The sequence below is a fragment of the Marmota marmota genome, unplaced genomic scaffold, assembly GCF_001458135.2.
Source record: "Marmota marmota marmota unplaced genomic scaffold, marMar, whole genome shotgun sequence".
In the NCBI taxonomy this organism is placed as follows: Eukaryota; Metazoa; Chordata; class Mammalia; order Rodentia; family Sciuridae; genus Marmota; species Marmota marmota.
This window is the reverse complement of record NW_025999977.1, coordinates 40,045,244-40,069,302: the sequence shown is the minus strand read 5'-3', so window position 1 is coordinate 40,069,302 and position 24,059 is coordinate 40,045,244. Positions and strand designations below refer to the sequence as shown.

At 45.4% G+C, this 24,059-nt stretch overlaps 2 protein-coding genes across 4 annotated transcripts; both read left to right on the top strand.

Annotated features, from left to right (window-relative positions):
• Positions 1-5,045: 5,045 nt before the first annotated feature.
• Positions 5,046-7,234, top strand: Dnajc5g (DnaJ heat shock protein family (Hsp40) member C5 gamma). The gene is made up of 4 exons (XM_015479416.1): positions 5,046-5,158; positions 5,568-5,829; positions 5,977-6,121; positions 7,140-7,234. The coding sequence occupies exons 1-4, from the start codon at positions 5,046-5,048 to the stop codon at positions 7,232-7,234; spliced, it is 615 nt and encodes a 204-aa protein (XP_015334902.1).
• Positions 7,235-8,988: 1,754 nt separating this feature from the next.
• Trim54 (tripartite motif containing 54) lies at positions 8,989-23,884 on the top strand. Of its 3 annotated transcripts, XM_015479863.2 has the most exons (9): positions 8,993-9,477; positions 19,251-19,423; positions 19,929-20,100; positions 21,672-21,767; positions 22,419-22,652; positions 22,939-22,961; positions 23,073-23,197; positions 23,315-23,407; positions 23,723-23,884. In XM_015479863.2, the coding sequence occupies exons 1-9, from the start codon at positions 9,310-9,312 to the stop codon at positions 23,731-23,733; spliced, it is 1,095 nt and encodes a 364-aa protein (XP_015335349.1). In that variant the 5' UTR covers positions 8,993-9,309; the 3' UTR covers positions 23,734-23,884. The 3 variants fall into 3 exon arrangements, with proteins under 3 accessions (XP_048660609.1, XP_048660610.1, XP_015335349.1); XM_048804652.1 differs by lacking the exons at positions 22,939-22,961; positions 23,073-23,197; positions 23,315-23,407; positions 23,723-23,884 and adding an exon at positions 22,732-22,927 and having other exon boundaries at positions 8,989-9,477; XM_048804653.1 differs by lacking the exons at positions 22,939-22,961; positions 23,073-23,197; positions 23,315-23,407; positions 23,723-23,884 and adding an exon at positions 22,765-22,926 and having other exon boundaries at positions 8,990-9,477.
• Positions 23,885-24,059: the final 175 nt, after the last annotated feature.

Here is a 24,059-nt window from a genome sequence, read left to right as displayed (position 1 = left end):
TGTTATTTATTAGAAGCATTGAAAGGAAAGGAAGTGAGAGAGTTAATTTTGGAGTTCTGGCTGCTTGGGGAGGACTATGGAGATCATTCTGGATAGCCAGAGGATAGCACTGGGTAGGGGAATAAGAAAATGAGGTTCTAGAGGGCTGGGAGAAGGATGCAGAAAGAATGTGGAAAAACATCAGTGAAAATTTGCAAATCGTAGAGGAAGGGCTTACTTTTCCCCTTCTTCCTAAAGACAAAGTAAAAAGCAGCATCTCTATTTTGGGCAGGGTGGGTATTGGGAATGGAAGCTCTCTGCTACTGAGCCACCAGTTCTTTTTACTTTGCTAAGCTGTCCAGGCTGGCCCTGAATTTGACAATCCTCCTGTCTCAGTCTCCCAAGCAACTTGGATTACAGGCATATGCCACTATGCACAGCAACTTCTCTCTGTAAAATTGGGAGGATACCACACAGAAAGAATTATTCCAATATAATAGTGATAATTATTATACTGCAGAATTCCTATATACCAGGCTCTGTTCAAATTAAGAAGCTGGTAACAACCCTAAGAGGTAAGCACTGTTATCTTCATCTTACAGGTGAGGCAGATGTGCTATTATCTTCGCCTCAGGTCTGCAGCTTCTAGGGTTGTACATTGGAGAGGACAGAGAAAAGAAGTAGCTTCTTTAGCTAGAAGCCTTCCACCTCCCACCCCAACATAACTGGCCTGGGAAGGACAAACAAAACTAAGCTGGGGGGTTTCTGTCACATGGAGAACACAAGCCTTCCTGAGGGGGCAGGGAAAGAGGGACATTCCCTGACATCACCCATGAGAGAACATGAATATCATCTACGGCTTTGGTCTGTCTCTAGCCATAGATTTTAAACTGGAAGGGAGTTGGTGTGTATAAGGAAGAATCATGGTATAGACACTGAACTTGGAGTCAGGAAACTTAGGTCTGGACTTCACAGGTGACCTTGAGCACCTGTAAATTCCTTTGGGCTGCACTGGGCTCAATTATAAAAATGAAGGCATTGGGGTAGAGTTAAACCTCTGAAGTCCTTTCCAGCTTAAAAACTGTATAATTTCCAGAACCTGGTTGTTGGGTGTGACAAATTATGATCTCTCTCTCCCACCACATATGTTCCAGAGCGTGGTGTTTTGGGTATAAATATGCCAATGTCTGCTGTCTGTACGTGTGTGTTCCAGCTATATGACTACAACTTTTTGTTTGTGGGTAAACAAGGGATGCTTCGTGGTTTTCTTCAGGAAAGACCAAATGGCTCTGGGAGGCAGAAAACTCTACGATCAGTGATTCAAGTCATGGTGAGAAAGCAAATGATTCCAAAAAAGGTTTGAATCTGTAATCATTCATTGTCAGTTATTTTTGTTTTTCTATTCTTTTTGCAACCAAATACAATTAAATCTTGACATTAGTCCTGTAAGATGGCACAGGTTTTTACAGAAGAAGCAAATGAAACTCAGGGATTAAAGAACTTGTTCAAGATTACACAGCTCATTAGAGCCAGAGCCAGAACTGAGATCTCATGCTGTTGAAACCTGGCTTGTGTGTTCTTCTCAATACTATGTGGGGTGTGAGAAGACAGTCTACGCACGGGACACAGTTGGAGGGGCTGTGGTTTTTAGAAGGCAGAGTGGAGGATGCTCCAGCCAGTAAGCTGCAAAGTGGATGCCAGGCTGACTTGCCTGCTATGTTCCCACTCTGCACTTACTGGCTGTAGCATCCTTTCATTCAGAGCAGAGCCTCACATGACTTAAAGATAAAGGCCATTTTTAGGAGCCATGAACTGGGATTAATTAGAATGGCAGAGGGCAAGGATGAGAAGCATTAACTTTCTAGAGTTGACTAACTTTCTCCCAGGGCTCCCGGCTATAAAATAGGGATGTGATCATACCCTCACACAGAGTTGTGAGGATCAAAGGCAATGATTGGGTTGAAGTGCCTCTGAAAAGTCACATATACATTTGCTCTTCCATTCAACCAATCAACATTGACTGGGCACCTACAATATCCCAGGGATTGTTAGGAACTGGAGGAATATATATATATATATATATATATATATATATATATATATATCCGATGAAAATAGAGGGGAGATCATCGGAGTAGAGGAAATGAATTGAGGGCGAGTAAGGAGGGAGGGGAAAAGGGAGAAACTGTGGAATAAACATGNATATATATATATATATATATATATATATATATATATATATATAAAATATATATAATATATATATATATATATAATATACATATAAACAGCTCAGAATCACATTACATATTATCTCTCTTCTCATCCTCTTTTTGTCCCTTCTTGTCTAGGACCAGATAATGGGAGATGGGCCCCGTTGTCCTACCCAATCCCCCAGCTTCTGTCCCAGAGAATTGCAGCTATGGCTAAGCCTCCAGGTTTAAATTCCATTGGCAGAGAAATCCCTCAGCTGTAGCTCATTCAACAAATCATCCATTCACTTCCTCTGAGCCAGGCAAGGTTATAGGTGCTGGGGATACATGGTAAATGAACAAAGTCCTGTCCCTTGTAGAGCTGTCAACTGGAAAGTTGGGCCTTAAATCAACACCCAAATAAATATATACTCACAAATCATAGTGAAGGTGGCATGAGGTGGGGAGGGAGGAACAGAACCCAGTTTAAAGGCCTCTCTTTGGAGGCATGAGAATAGTCTGTGGAGGAGCCCTCTGGGCAGAGGAAACAGCTCTCTAAGTCAGAGGCCCCTGAAGTAGGAAGGAACACAGTGTCTTCAAAGATGTGACAGGAAAGAAGTGGGGCAGAGCCCACAGCAAGCAGGACGGTGGTTCTCCATGAGATTGGAGTAAGAGGTAGGGGCAGGCCACTCTGGGTCTTGGGGACAGAGGTACGGAATCCACTGTAAGTATACTCTGCTTTGAATGCCTTCTGCTCTCTCTTCCCAATGCAGTGAAGAAATGAGTTGGCTTGTTCAGTTCGATTTTACTGGCCTTTGCTTCTGATGAACAGTTAGAGATTACATGGAGAAATCTGGCATAGCACTAACCACCAAAAATAGTCAACATTAGGTCCTCCTCATTTGCCAAGTCACCTTGAAACTCATCTGATCCAGAGCCAATGGAACTGGATGGGTGTAAAGGATTTCACCCCCACTCCTTGTACTGATCACAGATCTATAGCAATAAATTCACTAATTCACTGTCATTGTGCCTGCTGCATAGGGACTCAGTTTGCTTAGATGACCTATGTCAATGGGGGTAGTGTATTGACTTACCACTTAAAACCTAGAAGAGGAGGTAAATACGTGCAAATAACTGTAATAAATAGAAGAATGTAATAAAAGCCACAAGAGTAGTAACAGGCAGGTATTATGGAAATAATAAGACTCTTTCAGCCACTGTGCTCTCCTCTGCAAAGGAAACCAACACCACAAACACTGCCTCCCTTAGGGGATCACAGGACATGAAGCCAGAGAGAGACAGGGGCTCACGGCCTGCAAGTGGTGATGCAAAATGGTACTTTTGGTGCTTGTCTGGGAAGAAAGTTAGCAATATGGAATAAGAGTTTTGAAAAATATTCTATTTGACCCAAAAATTTCATTTCCAGGAATCTATCCTTAGACAAAAATCAGATTTGTTCAAAGATTTATGCATAATTACATTATGGTACATCATCATGATGGAGTAGTATCTGAATAAAGTTTCAGAAGCAAAGTGGTGACTTTTGGCAAGTCTCAAGATATCATTTTAAAGAGTTGTGCCAACGAATCGTTACAATGTAATAGGATAAATGTTTTGCCAGATGACGATGAAATGGGAACAACTGGGGGTGAGAAGAAAGAAGTGTCTCAGGAACTGACTTTCGAGGTGACTCTCAAATGCTGTGGAGGGGCTTCCAGGTGGAAGGGAAAGGACCAAGTGGCCACCCCCACATTCTGAGGAATGGGAATGTAATACACTTCTTGAGAAGGCTTGCAGCAGCCATACCTCTCATCCGCCGCCTTGCCAAGCCCGTTGTCCTCCTGTAAGTGAGTTGGAGCACCAGGGTGGCCATCAGGATGGGTGACGCCCTCCCACTGGAGGAGGAATGCGGCAGCAGGCTGGGTCGCCAGGGGCTGGAAGCAACGCTCAGCCCAGGGCCTGCGGGTCAGGCCTCCCGCGAGCGAAATAAGTCTCACGGCCAACGTGGCCTCTCGGTGTAGCTCTTCCTGCAGCGCCAAAAACCACCCGCAGTCTACTACCCAGCGCGCAAGCGCAGTGGGCCGAGGAACGGGCGGTGTGACGTTTCACACCTAGAAAGATGGAGGGTGAATGAGGCCTACCTGGTTTAAGAGCCCTACTGGGAGGTAAAGGGCCAAACCCAGCAGGGAGAGGGCACAGAGCTGGAGCTCCCCTTCTGCTTGGTTCTCCCTGCCACAGGTCTCCCAGGCCTCCTGCCCTGCTCTCTTTGGTCCTGTCCCTGGCTCCCTCAGTCGGCCTCCCCCGCAGCAACCCCTTTCGGATCCCCTCTCTAGCCCCTGAGGCATCCTTCTGCTCTGTCCCCTACCTGGTTTCTAAGGGGCAGAGATGGGGTGGTTTGAGGGCCAGTGGCTGCGGGTGGGGGCGGGGGAGGACAGAAGTCCCTGGCCTACCTGCAAGCCCCGCCCTCTGACCCTGCATTGGGACACCTGCCCTCCTTAAACAGTGGAGGATTTGGTCTGAATTGTTTCTTCCTTGGCTGTTGTGGATCTTCCTGATTCTGGACCCAATCTTTAAAGGGGTTGGGGCCACCCTGGTCTTTCAAACTTAGTCATCATGAACTTGGACATGAGTGGGGCTGTTTACTTAAGGTAATAGGAGCTCTAGACAAAATCAGGTCCTTCCATGGCTTCCTCTACTTGCTTATGCCTCTATAGTCTGTGGGGTCGCTGGAGGTCTGGGTAGATGGGGGATCCTGAGAAATGTAAGGGAACGATGTCTTCTCTTTAAAATTCCTTTCTGATCACTTGCACTCTCCTGGTAGTCAGAGTATCAGCTCACTACTGTCTTATTCTTGTCCCTTTGGCCCAGAGTATGGCTCATGTGGATGAAGCAGCCCGCAGGTTGTCCAAAACTGGGACAAGTCTCTATGCAGTGCTGGAGCTTAAGAAGGGTGCCTCACCTGAAGAGATCAAAAAGGCCTACAGGTTCAGACCCCAGCTCTTTATTGAACCTTGAGATTTCCCCCACTTAATCCCTGTTCTTTCTAGCTTGATTTCTGACCTATTTGTAAACCCCCCCCCAAGAAGTCTTTTTTTAAATATTTTTATTAGTTGTTGATGAAATTTTTTTATTTAACTATTTGTATATGGTGCTGAGAATCGAACCCAGTGCTTCACACAAGCTAGACAAGCACTCTACCACCGAGCCACAATCCCAGCCTCCCCAAGAAATCTTTATTTGAGGGACAAAGGAGGCTATCAGCCTCTTTAACATGACATGAGAAAACTTTTAGACCTTGACTACTTACCTCCATCCTTCATACCACATCTCATGCATTCCTCTGCACTAGCTAGAAACCTATCCCTGCCATTCATCCTAACCTTCCCTTCCCAGCCATTCCCTATCTCCTCCCTACCCTCCTTTTGGGTATTGCCTGGGTAGGAGACTGGCCTTGCAGTATCATCCAGACAAGAATCCAGGGAACCCTCAAGCAGCAGAAGTCTTCAAAGAGATCAACACAGCCCATGCTATACTAAGCGACCCTAAGAAGCGGAAAATCTATGACAAGCATGGCTCATTGGGAATATACCTGTATGATCACTATGGGGAAGAAGGAGTCACATACTATTTTACGCTGAATAGTTGTTGGTTCAAGGTACACAATTTCTTCCTAGTCTCTGACCCTCTTATCAGACAAAAGTTTCTATTGTCTCATTTTCTGGGTGTGAGGAGGAAGGAAGGAGGGGAGCTTGAGTGAAATACAGAAGAACTGCTGGATTGAGGGCTATCTTCTACCTTTTAGACACTTGTCCTCCTCTGTGCACTGCTCACTTCTTGTTGTTGCTGCTGCTGCTGCTGTTTTTGCTGTGGAGCCCTACAACCACCTTCTGAGGAGACGAATAAGAGGAAATATCAAAAGAATGTCCGTACTCAGCCTAGGAGAGCAGGTGAGGACCATAGGCTGGGACTGAGGTCAGATCTGGATCAGGAATGAAAGAAATGGTTGGGGGTAAGAAAGACCTGTGAAAATGGCAGGTCAGCCTCTAAATATGGCAGTTTCAAGTCTGGAATTGAGGCAAAGTGAAGAAAGGGAAGGCATTTGATATTTTTCTGTGGACCTCATGCCACAAACTGACAGCTTGAATATAATGTTGGCCTCTCCTGACTGTTAAGCTAAGGAATGAGGTGGGAGAACAATAGCTGAGGACAGGTTCGAGGTTGCAGTTTATTGTATCTGCTCAAAAGAAAGATGAGCTGAGGTTGTAACTCTTGTGCAAAATGAAGAATGACATGTCTGAGATGATTCCTACCCCAAATTGTTGAAACTTTAAAATGGTGGATTGGCTGAGGTTTACACCAGTGCCACCTTGTGATGCTAATGAGTAACTGCAAGGTAATGGTTTTCTCATCTGTATATTAAAAAATCGTTAATAGGAGGATACGGTGGCGTACCCCTATAATCCCAGCAGCTCAGAAGGCTGAGGCAGGAAGATCGCGAGTTCAAAGCCAGCCTCAGCAAAAGATAGGTGCTAAGCAACTCAGTGAGATCCTGTCTCTAAATAAAATATAAAATAAGGCTGGGGTTGTGGCTCAGTGGTCAAGTGCCCCTGAGTTCAATCCCCTGTACCAAAACAAACAAACAAACAAAAAACCCAAAAATGATACTAAATGTCTACATATATAAATATGTGTATAATTCCATCATAGGAGCAAGAAATAGCTCTTCGGATGATGATGATAGTGATGATTAATAAAATATGAAGAAGATTGAGGTATGTACACTGAAAAGCAGCAATAATTAAAGAAGAGAAGCATATAAGCTAATTTGAGATGAGTCCTTGGTGGAAAGTTTATATCTTTATAGCATGGGCTCCAGGTGTTTATATCCTTACATAGAGGGTTTGCTTTAAATTCTGCATGATTTTTCTTTGTGATTAATAAGGTGCCAACTTCTTCTGCCATTAGGTGCTGGCCCAGTTGAGGGTGCCCTCTGCTACCCAGTCCACTGGACATTGAAGAGAGGAGCAAGTAGCCCTGTCCTGATGTTGACCCCAATTTGACTCCTCTTATAAGAACCTCTATATTAAAAGCATTGATAATGTCCATCCCAGTAAGAACACCATTGCTGCCCTCTATGGTACCACTAACTCTGGCCATATGGGGTCTCTCAGCTACTCTTCATTTTAGCCCCAGTCCTACTTTTAATCTGTGAGAGAGCAGCCCTCCCTTCCCTACCTGTATGAGGTCTCAGGCAGTGATGGCAGACTTTTCCTGAGGATTCTTTTCCCAATGACTGCCTTGGCATTTAAGCCAATGTCAGGCAGGACCCTGAACCACTTGCAGCATCTTCACCAAGATTCTGATAGTAGAGCATGGTGGGTCCTATTCCTGGAGCTGCTGCACCAGTTAATCCTTCTTTGCTGCAACTCGTAGCATCAATCAGCCTCCTTTCTAAGCCAATACATTTCTCTGAGGCTGGTGCCCATACCATGGGATTGCAGCCTCATCTATGCCACCAAAAGTCAACTTGGGAAACACATGGGTGCATTTGAGACTTATGGGTAGCCATCCCATCATGGATTCTCCCTGACATCACTTACCAGCACAGCAGCCATTGTTAGCCCTGGTTCATGGGGTTGACTGCAGTCCCCATGACAGTGCCTGCTTGCCTCTGTCCTTCACCAAATCTTGTGCATCTTATACATTTTGTTCTTAAATCAGGGTCTGAAACATGATGGGAAAAGCTTGTGCTTTACAATTGTTCCTTCCCCACTCTTGCCTCTTTGGCATCCTCTCCACACCACTTATTTCTCATCCATGCAGGGTCAGGGGCGAGGCACTTCTCTTCTCTCCCTTACTGGGGAATATCAGTAAGGGAATATTAGTAAATAAAAGAACTTTTGTGCAATCCCAGTGCATGTGTTGGGCCCGAAAAAAGACAAGTTGTGCCTGTAATAGAGAAAACGGCCAATTGCTGAAAAAGACAAGACTGGTGCTTGCATCTGGGATGAGCCCGGCATGGGAAGTAGAGTCCAGGACAGCGGTGGAGTTGGGGCCAAAGTTTCCCAGAACCTAGTGACTCCGACTTCGTCAGAGCTCTAAGATTTCCCCGGAGACTGATTCCCTGGTGCCCAAAATAGGTCCCTGGCATTCGGATCTCCCAGCTTCTCTCAGTTTCCAAGCAAATTTAAAGTCTTTGGAGTGGCCTTAGTGATGTGTTTGTGGACCAGAATCACACTTCTCCAGGGGCATGCTCATATGACCTGGTGCAGCAGCCACCTCTAGCCTCTGTAGCTGCTTTCCTAGGGTGACATAAAAAAAGGGCTGGGCAAGAACAATCACAGGCCTGAAGTTTGGGACAAGAGGCTATCTCCCTAGTCTCTGGTGCCTCTCTTCTGAATCACACAGTCTTGCGGAGGAGTGTCAGGGTCACTGGCTAAGCCTGAGGAGAAGACTGGAGATCCAGCCAGGTCTTTCCTCCCACCCTGAGCCATGTGTGGTGCTTCTCCCACAACCTGATTTAGAGACTGCCACTGACTGTATGAAGGGGCCATGCCAGAGCATAGGGGTCCAGGGCTCACAGGAGCCTTCACAATGAGAGCCAGTGAGGAACCCACACCTTTGCTGGTCACTACAATCAGTAGTGACACTTGCCCCGGTTGTTGCTCCAGGGAGTCACCCATTCCTGAGTGAGTCAGGGTCACTTACTTGGCTGACAGCTGTGGCTCGCCTTACATGAGCTAAATTGGGAGTAGGAATGTCACACAGATGCCCCTTGTCTCCCCACCCCCACGATAATATTAATCTCCTCTCTGGGGAGCAAGGGACAAACAGTGCTGCCCAGAGTGAACGAGAGTGGTTTGGGGAACAAAAGGAGAATCACCCAGGGAGGGAAGGATAAAGCTACATGTGCCTGGCAAGGACACCAAGCAAAGAGCAGACGTGTCTGGAGACAGCCAGGACAGGACGAGTTTCAGAGGAAGGGACAGAAGATAGAGCTGCACTATTTTAAGAGGGAGCACCAGAAGGGAGCATAAGAACCCACAGATAGTCTGAGGTGAACAAGGGAGTGTCCAGAGGCAGTAGAGAAGGCCAGGACCAGGGCCGCAGCCAGGGCCAGCAGAGCACTGAGGGGATGAACTTCACCGTGGGCTTCAAGCCGCTGCTCGGGGATGCGCACAGCATGGACAGCCTGGAGAAGCAGCTCATCTGCCCCATCTGCCTGGAGATGTTCTCCAAGCCCGTGGTGATCCTGCCCTGCCAGCACAACCTGTGCCGCAAGTGCGCCAATGATGTCTTCCAGGTGGGCTCAGGGCAGGGGTGGTGAGGAACCCCAGAGGGTGCTGGGCAGAGTGCTCTGGGAGGTGGGTGGGGCCATGGTGGCTGAGGAGCAGAAGAGCTGGGGTCCTAGGATCCCAAAGTAAGCATGAGTCAGCATTTGCCCTGCAGGCTGGCAAGCAGAGCCTGTGCCATAGTGGCTAGAAGGCTGGCATCCACAGGGGACAGCGTACCCAGCACAAACTGGGTAGAGGTGGTCTCACACTGGCCTCTGTGGGAGCCGCACTAAACTCTGCATTCAGTTTGGGGTTTCAGATTTCGAGATCCTTGTGGAAACTCCAGAGAAGAAATCAATGAAATGCTGAAACATTCAGAATGAAATAATAAATCCTGTGACAAAGCCCCAAATAACACCAGAATTACAGTAAAGCCCAAGGCATCAGTTTTGGGGGACAAAGTTTGACCTAATGACAGGATGCTGGGATTTCTCCCCAACTTCAGCTCACACCTGTGACCCTTCTAGAGGCCTAGAGGCTAACAACTATTGAGGTCAAGACTTACCACACAGACAGAAGGCAGAGAAGAAATTCCCCAAAGTGCAGCCAGTTTTGGTTCATCTTTGGTCATAGAGCATAGTTGAGCAAAGTCACAGATATCATTTTGGTACTGATTTCAAAAATAAAAGCAGCATATACCAGAATGGTTTATAAATGGAGATCAGAGGTTGGGGAGAGTGATGGGCAGTTTATGTGTGTGTGTGTGTGTGTGTGTGTGTAGATGCATGTGTACACCCAAAACTTTGAAAATGAAATGAAAACTCTTTTCTAGATAAGAGCCATTTGGCTTAGTATGCATTTCAGTGATAAAAGCATCATAAATAAGTATTCTTTAATATTGTTAGTATGAGGAAATGTGCCAAGCACACAAGTAAATTTTTTCTTTTTCTTTCATTCTTTTTTTTTTTGTGTGTGTGTGTGTGTGTGTGTATATTGTGAGTTGAATTCAGGGCCTCAAGCATGCTCTATCATTGAGCTGCACTCTAACCCCAACACAAATGATTTTTTTTTTGTATCAGAGATTGAACTCAGGGGCACTTAACCACTGAGCCACACACACACAGCCCTTTTTATTTATTCATTTATTTTTATTTATTTTTTGAGACAGGTTCTCATTAAGTTGCATAGGGCCTCCCTAAGTTGCTAAGGCTGCTCTCAAACTTGCAACCCTCTTTTCTCAGCCTCCTAAGTTGTTGAGATCACAGGTGTGTGAAGTGATTTTTTTGTAATTTATTTTTTAATTTTAGATGGACACAATATATTTTTTATTTTTATATGGTAGCTGAGGATCGAACCCAGTGCCCCATGCATGCTAGGCGAGTGCTCTACCTTTGAGCCACAACCCCCGCCCAACCCAAGTGATTTTTAACTTAACTAAGAAAATACTTATCTTTTAGGTTCCTTGGGGCAGATGTTTGGGGAAAAAAATGGACTAACAAACCAGGCCGTCACACATTGTTGCCATCTCCACTGGGTGTCCACCAACCTGAAGTCTCTCCTGCTATCTTCCTGTTGAGACCCCTTCTCATCTCCTTTTATTCTGAGTGTTCAAATGTGGCATCATTTAGCTCCAGAGTCATGCCTTTCCCTCTCGGGGGGCCTAGACTGAATGCTATGTCCCCTCACCCAAGGCTTCAAGTCTTGTCCACCACCTTGGTATTTCCTTTGGTCTAACTAACTCTCTGAACATTCTTCAGGCTGAGATGCCTGGGAAGGAATTGCAGAAAGACTTTGTCACCCTTTCTTAGGAATTTATAGTGAAACATCCTCTCTTCTAATGAACCTGAAATATATGAACCAAAGAGAAATTTGGAAAGTTAACATGTCCTCTAAAAAACTGGCCAGCATGTTAAAATACAAATCATACAGTATTATCTGACAGTAGGACCCATGAAAAGAACCTGTATACAGAGGCAAGAAGAAGTTGAAGTGTCCTCCATTATTGGAGGCAATCCTCTGTATAAGGAGCACTGTTTGGGTTCCAAGAAGCTCTAGAATACTGATATGGGCCCAGAGAGACTCGGAGATGGTCTGGGTCAAACCCTATGCAATATCAGGACACATTGGTTTGCTTCTGTAGTCCCAGCTACTTGGGAGGCTGAGGTGGGAGAATTGCTTGAGCCTAAGAGTATGAGGCCAGCTTGGAAAACACAGCAAGACAGTGGCTCAAAACCAAACAACCAAACAACCAACAAGCAAGCAAACAAAACTTGTGCTGACTCTTTGGGAAGTAACATGATTCCCAGGACTCAGGAATGGTTCTATGGGTCTGGAGTGGTATACAGCATTGGAAATGCAGAGCACCCCTGGACCCTCCACAGAGAGGAGAGAACATCTGCCTTCCTTGCTGCTTTATTTGGGAGGGCTTGGGGGAGGCTGACCCAGTTACCCAGCTGCAACTATGTATATGCCTCCTGGCAGAACTCAGCAGATCTCTGTCTGAAAGATGAGCATATTTAGTTTTTTCACACATTGCCTCCACATTTTGACAACTCCAGGCATAATCAGATTGTTTTCTAAGTATGGCGACAAGAATAGGACTTTGAGTTCCTCTATCTTCAAACCACTTAGGAAGAAAACCTTTAGAACATTGCCTAGAAAGTTAACAGTTATGAAAGTGACACCAGTACACCATATTTAAACTTTCATATGTACATTTCTTCCAAGCACCATAGGAGTTTATATCATGAAAAATGAATCTGCTACTTACCTCAGTCCCTCAGTTCTCTTCACCAGATAGAAGCAACCATTACCAACTTTCTTGGGAATCCTTCCAGGAAATGTTCACACTTAGGTCCATGTTTGCACATATAAACATACTTACACTGGACTAATGGCCTTGTTCACTTTGCCATGTTTGTTCCATAACCACACATTCAGCTCTCTGCTTTCCTCTTTTTTTAATATTTTTTTTAGTTGCAGATGGATACAATACCTTTATTTATTTGTTTATTCATTTTTTTATGTGGTGCCAGGGATCAAAGCCAGTGCCTCACGCAAGCTAGGCAAGTGCTCTACCACTGAGCCCCAGCCCCAGCCCTCTGCTTTCCTCTTGAATAGCTGTCTGATGTTCCATTGCAATGACTGGACCACGGTCTATCTAATCCATCCTCTAGAGCCTGTAGATGGTTTTCAGCTAAAAACTTCTATGATAGACAACAAATGGGAATTGGGGGGAAATGTGACCTTGTGAAATCAGGTTTGCTAGACAGCCAGGAAGAAAACTTTGAATAAAACATTTAGTTGAAAATGTTGAACAGGATTAAGGATTTGGGAGAAAATCAGCCATAATCCCCCTTTAACCAATCTAATTTTCTTCTTCTCCTTCTCCTTCTCCTTCTTCTTCCATATTACTTTCAAGTCCTTATCCCCACACATATTTTCACATAGTTGCCATTATAATGTGACTACTTCTCTTTAGAGCTGTAACACATCTCTCTTTCTCTCTGAACTGAAACAGAAAACAGTAAAATATGACATTAACGCTCTCTAATTTCTCCCTCCCTCTTTCTCTGCACTTGCACCCACTCAGCTACCGAGAATTTTGACTACAGCAAAGCTGTTGGTGTGGGTATTTGACACAAACATCTTCCCATGTGTTTCTGTATTTGTAAACTCTATTCGCGTCTGAACTACTTTAAAGCAAGCCTTCAGTTTATTTTTGTATCTGCCCCCACTTTACTGTGGGCACTTACTTGTTTGAGCTACAACCTGTTGTAGCTCAGCAGAAGGTCTTGTAAGAAGGTTGCAGCTTTTATGGAGGAGGTTCTGCTACAGAGGGACTTGTAGAGAGGAACAGCAACGAAGAGACCTCCTTCTCCAGAAAAGGGTGGTCCAACAGAGAGAAGACCTCGGTTTCACTCCAGTCCTCTTCCAGCTATCAGTTAATTGTCTGGACCTGTTGTCACCAGGTAGAAGCCTCCGGTGAAAATCCCACCAGCCTGTCTCCTGGATCCCACGTACCTGCTGCCCAGGTCACTAGGACTTCTTAGCTCTGCCTTGGGCAGGTCTCTTGTATGAGAAACTGGTTCACCAAAATTTTGTAGTTGCGTTAACCCACTAGCAGTGCTCTCGGTCTAACTTCTGTAGGGAATAAGATTGGTTTCATGGGAACAAAAACCTAGACTGAAGTTTAGCACTCCTGGCACCACTGTCATTGGCAATTTGACACATGACACAAAGCAAGAGGCTAGCTGGGCACAGTGGCATACACCTGCAATCCCTGCTACACAGGAAACTGAGGCAGGAGGATTCTAAGTTCAAGGTCAGCCTGGGCAATGTAGTGAGATCCTGTCTCAAAATAAAAAGGGCTTGGGCTGGGGTTGTGGCTCAGTGGTAGAACACTTGCCTAGCATGTATGAGGCACTGGGTTCAATTCTCAGTACTGCATGTAAATAAATGAGTAAAATAAAGGTTCATCAACATCTAAATTTTTTTTAATAAAATAAAAAGGGCTCAGTGGTAGAGTACCCCTGGGTTCGATGTCCAGTACAAAATACAAACAAAGACTAGCCTGTTTACACATCTTTAGATTAAAAGGGTATTTTAAAATGATTTTAACAACCCTTGTAATTCTACCAATCTGCTTTCACAAATTCAAGAAATATGATTTTTTAAAGGATTTTCCATTCTGTACCCAGCATTCTCACTTGGCCTCCTTTTCTGCTTGTCTGTGGTCCTTTTGGTAGCAGGATTCAGTTTGTCACCCTGTGAAGGGGCAGAGGCTCTTCCCTAGACTTCAGTCATGGCTAGCCCTCTTCTCAAAATCCCTGTTAAAGCTGCTGCTCAGCTTTTACTGAAACCTGGATTCTTCCAAGGCTTTGCAACTTTTCTCCAAATGTCTGGACTTCTGCCCACCACATTCCTGTAGTTTCTCCAGTGTGTTCTGAGGTCTGACTCACAGAAACTGCCTGGTCCACCATTCCTCACTGGCAGATCATCAGGTTGGCCTTGCATCCTGGGCCTGTGTCCCACATTAGCCTCTCCCTGGTCAGGTAGAGAAGAGGGAAAACATTCTGAAATAAGTATGGATTTCCCAAATTAGTAGCAGTTACAGAGATCTTCCTGGATGGAACATTTCTACCAGAGGTTATGGAACCTACAATAGAAGGCACCAAGCAGCCTACAAGAGACAGCTAATGGCATGGATGCCAGCTAAAGCCTGAACAGAGCTAGAATTAAATTCACTTGTTTCTTATTGGGGGTGGTGGTGTTAGGGATTAAACCCAAGGTATCATACATGGTAAGCACATGCTATGCTGCTGAGTTGCACCCCCATCCCTGTTCCATTCCATTTTATCCTTCACAGTGAAGAACAAACAGTTATTTCATGCCCTGTGGTTCTGTGTGATCTTTATTGTTAAGGTCTAGATTAGGATTGTTACTATTTCCTTTGTGTTTACACAGTGATTTATAATTTATAGAGTACCTTTGCAGACAGGATTCCATTTGAATTAGATAGAATGGATCAGAGAGAGAACACAGGAAGCAGGTTACGGTCACACAAACAAAGAGATAGGGTAGGGACATAAATCTAAGTGTTGAGTTCTGTTTCCTAGAGTGATAGAATTTCCTCTAAACATCACATTGTTGGCACATAAAAATTTTACTTCCTGGGGCTGACTCTCTTGTCTAAAGGTAATATTTAAGGAAAGAACATACACACAATAAAGCTTATCAGTTATATTTTGTCTTGAAATAGGAAAATAAACAGAAGCAAAATGTAAGATTTTGCTAACTGGAAATTAGTTGGCAGAGAGATTTTTAGCCCAGAGTAGAGACTGTTGACTATGAAGATATAGTAAGGAGATTATCATCACTACCCTAGAGCCCAAGATTCCTATTTGTGATGAGAAAACAGAAAGACTTACAGTCAGAACAGAGAGTAATTTCTTTTTCTTGCCATGGAACTATTCGTCAGTCTATGAAATCTACGGATCCATTCCAAGACCGATGTTTTTAAATGCATATATATAATATGGTGTTTATATGGGAAACTAGTTGCATTAGAATGCAGAAGCACCCTCAACAAGGGTGATATTGCTGCCAAAGAGGCAAAACAATCTTATGCTGTTATGTATAAAGCACACAAAAAAACATGCAGTATATAAGCAGTGGATCTGTGGTGTAGACATTTAATGGGGCAAGAGGAGCTATTAGGAGAAAAATGCCTAGCTGGGTGTGGTGGGAACACCCCTGTAATCCCAGCAACTCAGGAGGTTGAGGCAGGAGAATCACAAGTTTGAGACCAGCCTCAGCAACTTAGCAAGGCCCCAAGCAACTTAGTGAAAACCTGTCCCCAAAAAATAAACAGAAAGGACTAGGGATGTGGCTCAGTGGTTAAGCACCATGAATTCTATCTCTGGTATTTTAAAAAATGTCTAAACAGAATCTTAGAGAGGGCAATAAAGAAGGAGGTTTGGAAGCAGGTGCAGTGGCAGATACCTATAACCCTAGCAACTCAGGAGGCTCAGATGGGAGGATCACCAAGTTCAAGGCCAGTCTCTGCAAATTAGTGAGGCCATAAGCAACTTAGCAAGACCCTATCTCAAAATAAAAAATAAAATAGGCTGGAATGTGGCTCACTGGTAATGTGTCCCTGGGTTCAATCCCAATACAAAAAAAAAAAAAAAAAAAAAAAAAAAAGAAGGAGGAGGAAGAGGAGGTTTGGGAATTACCAAATTGTTTATGTGCTTCTTTTTAAAATTTTTTTAAATTGTTGATGGACCTTTTTATTTTTATTTATTTGTATGTGGTGCTGAGAATCGAACCCAGTGCCTCATGCATGCTAGGCAAGCGTGCTACCACTGAGCCACAACCCCAGCCCCTGACATATGTGCTTCTTGATGAACCCATTAAATAATGAGATTTGGCAGTGGCCTAATAACTACTGTAACTTAGAAGTAGTTTAAGTGTAAACTGTTTTTTGAGATTTCAGCAACAACTGTAACATGATATGAAAACAACTGTGATTTCTGTTGGTGACAAAGTCACAGTTGCTGCTAAAACTCCTGTTTTGCGCCTGCATTCATCACTGAGGGAAATGCTCCATTTCTGCTAAAGATTAATGAAAATAAAGATGTAATTCTTCTCCCACCCAAGTTCATAAACTCCCTGAACTCCATGGATCTTTTGGTGTCTGTGGCACCCAAGTTAAGTACACCTGTGTTGGGGACATCAGTGTCTTCCCAAGTACCCTGGCTTGCAATTCCAGAGTTGTCTTTGACTCCCTCCTCTCCCCAACACCCCAAATCCAAGTGACTGACCATTCCCACTGATCCCATCTCTAGCCTCCCTCATCTCTCTAGTGCTGCCATCCCTCTAGTCAGCCCTGTGGCTGACCTTGACCATGGCACTTGCTTCCTAGCTGATCCTTGCCTTTAGCCTCTCTCTGTCTCATCTATCCACATTACTTCTGTTTGATTAATATTTACCACCTTTTCACTCCCAACTTAGAAACCCAGCCTACAAAATCAAGTTCACGTCCTCACTCTGTTCAAAGTTTTCCACGATAAACCCATCTTTCCAGCTTCCCCCATGCTCCTCTGTTTGTAACCTGAACTTCTACAGTCCCTCTGCTCCTGAAACTCTTTCCAACCTACCATCTCTTGCTGTCTACCCTGATTTCAAGTCCGTTACAAGTGGCATCTTCTCTTCATACTAATATTCTTCTAGTTGTGTCCCCTGAAGTATTTTGTCCTGTTGGCACCGTTAATATGGCATTCTAGTGCCCCCTTTTATTTGTGTCACGTCTGAGCATTGCATTTTTTGTTAAAGGAAGGATTTTTTTTTAAATACCTTTATTCTATTTATTCATTTGTATTTGGTGCTGAGGATTGAACCGAGGGCCTCACATGTGCTAGGTAAGCACTCTACAGTTGAGCTATTGCCCCAGCCCAGAGTTTTGCATTTTTTAAATTAAGGGAGACCCCACCCCAAATCCTCATAGAAAATTTTGAAATCATAAAAAAGAAAAAAGGGAGAAGGATGAGACCCACAACACTACTACTCAATAACAATTACTTCAAAACTATTTAGTTTTTGTTTTATATACTTAGTCATTTGTAGCATATACAGAGAAACTTGGGACATGCCAATGAATACCAAGAAGAAAAAATTGAATCACATGTAAATTTATACTGTATATATAGATTTGTATCTTTATTTTAGTTTTTTAATTTATTTTTTTTATTTTTGGGTACTTGAACCCAGGGGCATTTAACCACATCTCAGTACTTGACTATTCTATGTACATTATATAAGATAAATTCCACGACAGTTGTCCTTTTGTATCTGGTTTATTCGCTTAGCAGAATATCTTCAGGGCTGGTCCATGTTGTAGGCTGGATCCTGATTACTTTTCTCTCTTAATTTCTGCTATAATCGATATGGCTTTTAATGGCATCATCCATTCTACTGTGCCAGATGTGGGAGGATTCTCTGTTAAAAATGTTGTTTGATTACTCTCCTTAATTCTGTTACCTCTGTTTAACTGTCCAGCTGCCATCACTTAGATCTCTTCTTCAATTAAATAGACTAAGTTTTCTTCATTTCTTTTTTTTTTTTAATTTTAATATTTATTTATTAGTTTTCGGCAGACACAACATCTTTGTTGGTATGTGGTGCTGAGGATCGAACCCGGGCCGCACGCATGCCAGGCGAGCGCGCTACCGCTTGAGCCACATCCCCAGCCCTTCTTCATTTCTTTACAAACATTAGGTGGGCATGGCAGGGCACTCCCTTTTAGAATGGGATGGAGAAATTCTCTGGTAAGCCTGCTTTCCCTATGATCATGCCCCTTGCACTAGGTGCAAGTTGTCTGCTTGTCCTCAGGGCAAGGGTGCATTGTTGTTGTTATTATTATTATTATTATTATTATTATTATTATTATTATTATTATTATTATTTTGGTACTGGGGATTAAACCCATGGGCACTTTACCACTGAGCTATATCCCTAGTCCCTTTTATTTTTTTTATTTTGAGATAGGTTCTCACTAAATTGCTGAGGTTCTTGCTAAGTTGCCCCAACTTGCCACACTCTCACCTCAGCCTCCTGAGTCACTGGGATTACAGGTGTGCTCCACCTCACCTGGCTAAGGGTGCATTTTCTTCACACACTTAACCCAGAACATAGCAACTACTTGGCATACTCCATATATAATGTAAAATGAATAATCCATTTTAGTTTTTAACTACACAGGTTGAATGCTTGACAAATTTACAGAGTAAAAAAATAAAAAAGTGCCAGGGGCAGCCCAAGAACCAGGACTCCTGACTCCCAATGCCTGAAGTGACCTTCCAGAATGACCTGGTTAATTATGGTTTATCTGCCTCATTGTTCAGCACTTGCATTGTGTGCACCCCTGCCTAAGACTGCAGAGACTCTCCCCAGACATGGCCCAGAGGGTCCTAGTCTAGGGAACACTGGCTGCATGGCTCAGCCTTCCTACCAAAGCTTTGAGCTGAGCCCCTCTGCAGAGATCTCATCCTCACTCGGCCCTAGCCAAAGCTGCAGGGATGTTCAAGGAGCTGGGCTGAGTAATGAGATAAAGGCCAGAAACCAGCTTCCTGGCCACCTTTCCCTGAGCTGCTTCCAGGGGAAGCTCAGCCATAGTAAAAAAGAGCTAATGCCTCCCCAACCACCACTGTCCTACTCCCCAGCCCCCAAGACCCTTCTTCCTTCCTCCTCCAAGTTCCTGCACCCTCACTGTCCTGTTCTCTTGTGCCACCTATCTTCACAGGCCTCGAACCCTCTATGGCAATCCAGGGGCTCCACTGCTGTGTCTTCAGGAGGCCGTTTCCGGTGCCCATCTTGCAGGCATGAGGTGGTCCTGGATCGACATGGTGTGTATGGCCTGCAGCGAAACCTGCTAGTGGAGAACATTATAGACATTTATAAGCAGGAGTCTTCCCGGTAAGCTGTTAGGGACTCTTGCCTCTCACCTCTCACAAGATCAGGGCCAGGGACTCTGCCAAGGAACCCATCAGGGCCAGAAGGGAGGGAAGGGAACAATCAACTGCCTCTTCAGTTTAGAGAGGAGAGGCCTGGATCCACAGAGGGGAGGGACTTGGCCCAGATCATGCTGAGATGGCAGACTCTGATTCCCTGGTAGTACTTCTCCTTCACCCTCTCCTCTTGGGGTGGGGCTGGGAGTCTACCAGCAAGACCCTTGACCTTGCCAACCCTCCATGACTTCCTGTCCTATGGGACAGTCTTGCCCCCTGGAATAGAGACTTGTCTTGGATCCAGGTCTCCTCTACCTCTTAGCCACATCCCCTCCCCAAATTGACATGGAAACCACTTACCCACCCACAGCACAAGCTGCAGGGAGGTAATGGCAGTTGAGTGGAGACTCAACACTCTGGGCTCACCTCCCTGGCCCCTGACCCTCACTGCCACCCTGCTTGCTCCCCTCAAGGCCACTGCACTCCAAGGCTGAGCAGCACCTCATGTGTGAGGAACACGAGGAGGAGAAGATCAATATCTACTGCTTGAGCTGTGAAGTGCCTACCTGCTCTCTCTGCAAGGTCTTTGGTGCCCACAAGGACTGTGAGGTGGCTCCACTGCCCACCATTTACAAACGCCAGAAGGTATCAAGCAGGGAGGGGAGTTCGAGTGGGAGCTTAGGACAGGGTCAGCCTTTTCGCTCCACTTGCTTGTGCAGTCTAGTGGATCAGGCTAACGGCGCAGTTCTAGGCCTGACCCTGCTTGGCCCGGAGTAAGTTACTTGACCTCTCTGGACCTCACTTTCCTCAATTATAAAACAGAAAGTGAAAATACCTACTTTTGAAAGCTGTTATAAGCATAATATTAGATAATGGATGAAAACAGATTTCAGTGTGGTAGACTAGATATGCTCAAGGTCCCCTCCCTATCACACATCTAATTTCTGCATAAAGCATAATTTTAAAATTAGATTGGTTGGCACATAGGAAGTGAAAGGAACCTCCAAGTGGAGTGGGGCAGGGTGAGGAGGAGAGAGCCAGATGAAAACAGAGCCCTTGGCAGCCAGCAAAGAAAAGACACCATTTCCCAGAGGGTTGATGCTGGCAGTGCCACTGAGCTTGACAGAAGAGACGATGCCTTCAAATATCTAAAAGGTGGGGGAGCTGCCTCTAAGACTCCCAAGACCCCAGGTTAAACTGAAACCCTGGAGCTAACATCATCAGCTGCGCCACCTGGCCTTTGACAGGAGCAAATGCAAATTCTGCCTGGAGGAAAATATCCTCAATTTAGCACTTAGGTTTTGTTGATTAAGATCAACAAAATATTAGTTTAAAATTGAAGATACACAGAAGAATGTACTCCATGAGTGAAGTCAGCAGAAACAAAATTATAATTCAGACCCATTGAGAAATTCAGATATTGGAATTATTTTTATAAAATATTTCTTAGTTGTTAATGGACCTTTATCTTATATGTGGTACTGAGAATCAAACCCAGTGCCTCACATATGCTAGGCAAGCGCTCTGCCACTGAACTACAACCCCAGGCCCAGATGTTGGAATTATTAAAGAATAGAAAGTCACTATGAATAAATGCTTTTTAAAAGATGGGATATTTTTAAAAAGCAATTATAGAACATTAAAAGTGACCATGCATATCTGACAAAGCACCAAATAGAGCTTTTATAAATTAAGTTATAATTATTTAAATAAAACATTCAATGGATGAATTGAATGAAATTTCTCTGAAGAGAGAATTAGTGAATATGATAAAAGGACTGAAAAAAACGACTATAATGTAGCACTGGGAGGTGAGAAGGTTGAGGATGAGAAGGCTTAGCATAAGTCTTATCAGAGTCCCAGGATGAGATAATAAAGAGACTAGAGAAGAGGCAATATTATCTGAAAGGATATCACAGATTTTTTTTTCAGAACTAATGGAAGACATAAATCTACAGATTAAGCACCAAGTCAGTGCCTGGCACATGGCAATATTAGGAGAATGTTTATTCCTTTTTCATTTGGTGGTGGGACTCTCCTCTCTGCCTTCTTCCAGATTTCATAGAATGCGTCTCCATACTTCTTAAATAGTTTCAAGCCTCCTAGATCTTTGATGTAGAGAGTTCAGTCTTCTAGGCAGCACTGGCTGGGGGTGACAGGGATATGACTGCAGGACAGGTTCTCCAGCTCTAAGAGCTGACCCTTGTGTGTGGTAGAGTGAGCTCAGCGATGGCATTGCAATGCTGGTGGCAGGAAATGACCGTGTGCAAGCAGTGATCACACAGATGGAGGAGGTGTGCCAGACCATTGAGGTGAGCCTGGGCTAGGGAGGGAGGAGAGGACGGAAAGTGGCTGGCCTGGAGACCCCAAGCTCCAAAGATAGTTTTTCCTCTCTGATTGCTGGTCAAATTGGCAAGACAGATTCTAGGCTCCTGGAAGTGGTGGAGTGTGCTTAGGCTGCTGGATTGAATCCCAGATCTGTTGCTCACTAGCTCTGTGACTTTGGCCCAGTTATTTAACTTATCTGTGCTTTGGTTTTGTTTTTAATTGCATAAAATAGTGATGATGATAATGATATACTGGCTGTTTCATTGGGTCTTTTTTTTTTTTTTAAGTGGTGCTGGGGATTGAACCCAGGGACTTGTGCATGCAAAGCAAGCACTCTACCAATTGAGCTATATCCCCAGCCCCTGACTGGCTCTTTTGTGAATTAAATGGAATAATGCCAATCAAAACCAAAGCCAGGGATATAGATAGCACCCAGGGAAGCTACTTTGAGATGTCATGTTATCTAAAAGATCTGGGTTGGATACTGGCCATGCCCCTAACTCAGGTATAGCCATGGTCAGGTCACTTTAATTCTTGGCTCTCTCTGAGTTCCGTTAAGTGGGGAGCAGACGAATATCCAGCTCTCCCAGCTATAGGTCTTAGCCACACCTTCCCTCATGCTCGGGGTCTTTCAGGACAACAGCCGCAGGCAGAAGCAGTTGCTAAACCAGAGGTTCGAGACCCTGTGCGCGGTGCTGGAAGAGCGTAAGGGCGAGCTCCTGCAAGCGCTGGCTCGGGAGCAGGAAGAGAAGCTGCAGCGCGTCCGCGGCCTCATCCGTCAGTATGGAGATCACCTGGAGGCTTCCTCTAAACTGGTGGAGTCAGCCATCCAGTCCATGGAGGAGCCGCAGATGGCACTATACCTGCAGGTTGGCCCCGGGGGAGGGCGGCAGCCCGGCACAGTGGCTGAAGTCAAGGGGGCATTGGCACCTGGAAACCCAAATTCAGGTCTTATCTCTTGTACCTATTTGCCCCCACGAGCCTGGCCAGGTCACTCCCTCTGCGGTCGCTTTCTCCTAACGACTTGTGACATGCACTAAACGACTTGTGATATGCATTCCCACCTACCCTACAGGACTGTGGTAAGAATCAGAAACTGGGCTTTGCCGGGGCTGGCCCAGCACTTACTCTCACCCTCTTTTTTCTTCCCTGCAGCAGGCCAAGGAGCTGATCAATAAGTAAGTAGGCTCCGCGGGAAGGGAAAGGAAGTGGCCCAGCGGATTCCTCTGGCACTGGGAGGGGCTGAGGGTACCTGGGCGTTGCCCGCTGAGCAGCTGTGGCCACCGCAGGGTCGGGACAATGTCGAAAGTGGAGCTAGCGGGACGGCCGGAGCCAGGCTACGAAAGCATGGAGCAATTTTCCGTGAGCGTGGAGCATGTGGCCGAAATGCTGAGGACCATCGACTTCCAGCCGGGTGAGGGAGCCAGGGAGGGAAGGAGGGACTGCACTTCCACAACCTCAGTATGGGGGTGAAGTAATATGATCTCCAGAACAGCAAGGACTCCACCTCAATGGCTTTCTTTCCTCCCAGGCGCCACTGGGGAAGAAGAGGATGAGGAGGTGGCGCTGGACGGGGACGAGGGCAGTGCAGGACCAGAGGAAGAGCGACTGGACGGGTCAGAAGGTGAGAGTGGCGCAGAGGGGCTTGGTGCGAGGTCTGGCTGGCACTCTCATGTTCCGTCCTCGGGTGATTGCCTTCCGAGCCACATCAGGGCTCACCGACAGCCCCCAATAAAGTGCCATCTAATCCCAATGCTACAAAAGAGCGCCCCCTAGCGTGCAGAAATTAACGCTCTTTCCCTCCATTCATTCTGGGGCTCTACGAGATCGGGTTGAGTTTGCAAGAAATCCGGTGACTGCGAAAGGCAGTGAGCCGAGCTTCGGGGCTACCATTGTTCTTTGAGACACCCGCCCATCGAGCTTTCTTTGCCTGGCACAGGGCTGCACTGACCCGATCCCTGGTCGAGAGCCCACGCGCACGGAACCTGGCGCACGGAACCTGGCGCCAGCGTCCTGGAGTATCTGCACAAAGACCACCGCCGCCACCCACTTTGGCGCCAGGCGCCAGGGGAGGGCCTCAATAAAGGAATTTTGCGTCCCAGATGCGTATCTCGTTTCGCTGCCTACTCCCCCATTCAGGGCTCTGGAGGCGACCTCGCCACCAACGCGCCCTTCCCCGCCTGAGATCACTTGGGGGGCAAAAATGAAATGAACCTCTATTTGAGCACCTCCATGATGCCCGACGCGGACTCGTGAGCCCAATGACCTGGGGAGAG

Excerpts from the sequence above, each read along its gene's own strand:
- Trim54 (XM_015479863.2), top strand. The coding sequence starts at position 9,310 with ATGAACTTCACCGTGGGCTTCAAGCCGCTGCTCGGGGATGCGCACAGC. Across the intron at positions 9,478-19,250 it reads GCGCCAATGATGTCTTCCAG|GCCTCGAACCCTCTATGGCA; the intron begins GTGGGCTCAGGG and ends CTATCTTCACAG. Across the intron at positions 23,198-23,314 it reads GACCATCGACTTCCAGCCGG|GCGCCACTGGGGAAGAAGAG; the intron begins GTGAGGGAGCCA and ends CTTTCCTCCCAG.
- Dnajc5g (XM_015479416.1), top strand. The coding sequence starts at position 5,046 with ATGGCTCATGTGGATGAAGCAGCCCGCAGGTTGTCCAAAACTGGGACA. Across the intron at positions 5,830-5,976 it reads TGAATAGTTGTTGGTTCAAG|ACACTTGTCCTCCTCTGTGC; the intron begins GTACACAATTTC and ends TCTACCTTTTAG. Across the intron at positions 6,122-7,139 it reads TACTCAGCCTAGGAGAGCAG|GTGCTGGCCCAGTTGAGGGT; the intron begins GTGAGGACCATA and ends TTCTGCCATTAG.